Source organism: Amphimedon queenslandica, unplaced genomic scaffold (assembly GCF_000090795.2).
Source record: "Amphimedon queenslandica unplaced genomic scaffold, v1.1 AMPQUscaffold_11849, whole genome shotgun sequence".
Lineage (NCBI taxonomy): Eukaryota > Metazoa > Porifera > Demospongiae > Haplosclerida > Niphatidae > Amphimedon > Amphimedon queenslandica.
The window spans coordinates 1-2,111 of NW_003547911.1; the positions used below are offsets into that span (position 1 = coordinate 1).

At 36.9% G+C, this 2,111-nt stretch overlaps 1 protein-coding gene across 1 annotated transcript; it reads left to right on the forward strand.

Annotated features, from left to right (window-relative positions):
- The first annotated feature begins 297 nt into the window (after positions 1-297).
- LOC109588799 (uncharacterized) lies at positions 298-2,095 on the forward strand. Its single transcript, XM_020004914.1, has 4 exons — positions 298-502; positions 638-811; positions 863-1,496; positions 1,539-2,095. The coding sequence occupies exons 1-4, from the start codon at positions 298-300 to the stop codon at positions 1,873-1,875; spliced, it is 1,350 nt and encodes a 449-aa protein (XP_019860473.1). The 3' UTR covers positions 1,876-2,095.
- The last annotated feature ends 16 nt before the right edge of the window (positions 2,096-2,111 follow it).

Genomic DNA, 2,111 nt, shown 5'->3' on the forward strand with positions numbered 1-2,111 from the left:
CCCATAATAGATACTAATGCAATGAAAACCTTCAAGGAACTTGTCCAAGAAGAAAAAATTTCAACAGATGTTAACATACTAGTCATTGGAAGAACAGGACAAGGAAAGTCTGCACTAGTCAATAGCCTCATTGAGCTGGGCATAGAAATTGTGTCTGAGGGATCATATACCGATAGCTGCACACAAACGTCGAAGTCTTAAACCTACCCAAATGCCATTCCTGGTGTCAATGTCACAATAATTGATTCTCCTGGTCTGCAAGATATTCAAAAAAAGGAACAAAAATATATTCAAGGAATGAAGAACGAGTGTCATGAGATCAGTTTGGTCCTCTACTGCATGAAGATGACAGATCATCGATTCACAAATGATGACAAAGTTGCTATGCAAAAGCTCCATCAAGCATTTGGTCAAAATTTCTGGGAGAGGGTGGTGTTTGTTCTAACCTTTGCAAATACAGAAACGCTGAAGAAATGGGACAGAAGAGATAAAGATGACAGAAGTAAGGAGCCTCGTAAGGATGACAGAGATGCTTGGGAAAAGCTGAAAAAAGAATGACTGACTGGTAGAGTTCAACATCGTAAGGAACAATTAAATGCATTTGTCACTGAGCTCCTACAATTGCAACGTAAATCAGAGCAGAGTCAAGATACAGCCCAGAATGCAAGGTTTGAAGTTCTTCCAGCTGGATATTATGACCCAGAATATGATGATATTCCTCGTGACATCAACTGGCAGCGTGACCTTATTGCTTTTTGTTGCAATACAATAAAGCACAAGCACAGATTGTCAAAACTAAAACTAAATAAAAGTAAGAACAATATCAATTACATGCACAATAGAATTTTGTAATATTTTATAGAGATTGCTTTAGCTGTTATCATTGATAATCGTGGAGAGGTTAAGGTGGAGAATGAAGAAAAAATATTAAATGATGAAGCAGCAGCTCTCAAAAAAGCTTTTGAAAATCTTGATTTTGCTGTTCTTTACTTCAACAGCCTCTCCTCAGAATCAATAGCTACCTTGCTTGAAGCAATAAGTAAAGTAGATCATTCCCAATTATCGATGATAGCTCTAGTATTTCTCAGTAAAGGGAAGACTGCTGAGCTTTATGATGCTAATGACTTGGTTGTGCCTTATTCAGCTTTGTTTTCCCATTTTGAAAGATCCCCCATACCAGCTATATTCTTTTTTGATTCATTACATGATGATAAAAACAAAAAGGACGACTCCAAAATTGATGATACCATGGCAGAGAATAAAAATGGTTTTCATTTGCCTCTACATGTTTGCCCCCAAAGTTCTCTAGTTCTTGCTGCTACACACAATTCAGCATCATCTCCTGTAGTGAAAGAGTTTACAGAAAAGCTGAGCCACACCAGTGTCCAAGAATGCTTTGAAACAATATGTGCTAATAATAATAGCACTACTGTGAAAAGCATATGGCATGACACTGTTAGGAATTACTTATTTATTATCAAATCAATTTATGACAAGTAGGTGACATTTATTTGAAATTAAATTTAAAATATTGATAGGGTTGAAACTCTTGAGCAGAAACTGGAAATATACCATTCAATATGGTACCCGATCCGTTGCAAGACAATAGATAATTTTAAAGAAAGCAAAGAAGAAATCTTGGCAATGATCAATAAAGCAAGGACAATTCAAAAAGTAGGTCTTTCAGGCACAGCAGTATCTAATGCCCTAGTTATAACAGGAGCAGTTCTAGCTCCTGTTACTTTTGGTGGGTCTCTTGCATTAACTGCAATAGGAAGTGTTGTAGGGTTAGCTGCTGCTAGTGGGGGTTTTGCTGCAGTTGCTTTAGCAGTTTGCAGTATGAAAAAGTTAAAAAAAAGCACAAGCAGTTATTGAACTAGATCAGCAGATTAGTTTGATAATTAATGAAGATGCCCATAAATATTATCAAATGATGACGCAACTTACATCTCATTCAGCTGAGGCAGGGAATACGGAAAAAACAGCTGCAGCTGCTGTACATCCTACTGATCATGTTGCTGAAACGACTGGAGCCTCGTCAAATTCAGCTGTAACAGATAGTTTGATTACATATCATAGCTATCACATACACAAAATAAGAAATGATTCCT

What these genes read in the sequence shown, in the direction of transcription:
- LOC109588799 (XM_020004914.1), top strand. Translation starts at nt 298, where the DNA reads ATGAAGAACGAGTGTCATGAGATCAGTTTGGTCCTCTACTGCATGAAG. An exon ending in AAAACTAAAACTAAATAAAA is followed by an intron (nt 812 to 862) that starts GTAAGAACAATA and finishes AATATTTTATAG; the next exon opens with AGATTGCTTTAGCTGTTATC. An exon ending in ATCAAATCAATTTATGACAA is followed by an intron (nt 1,497 to 1,538) that starts GTAGGTGACATT and finishes AAATATTGATAG; the next exon opens with GGTTGAAACTCTTGAGCAGA.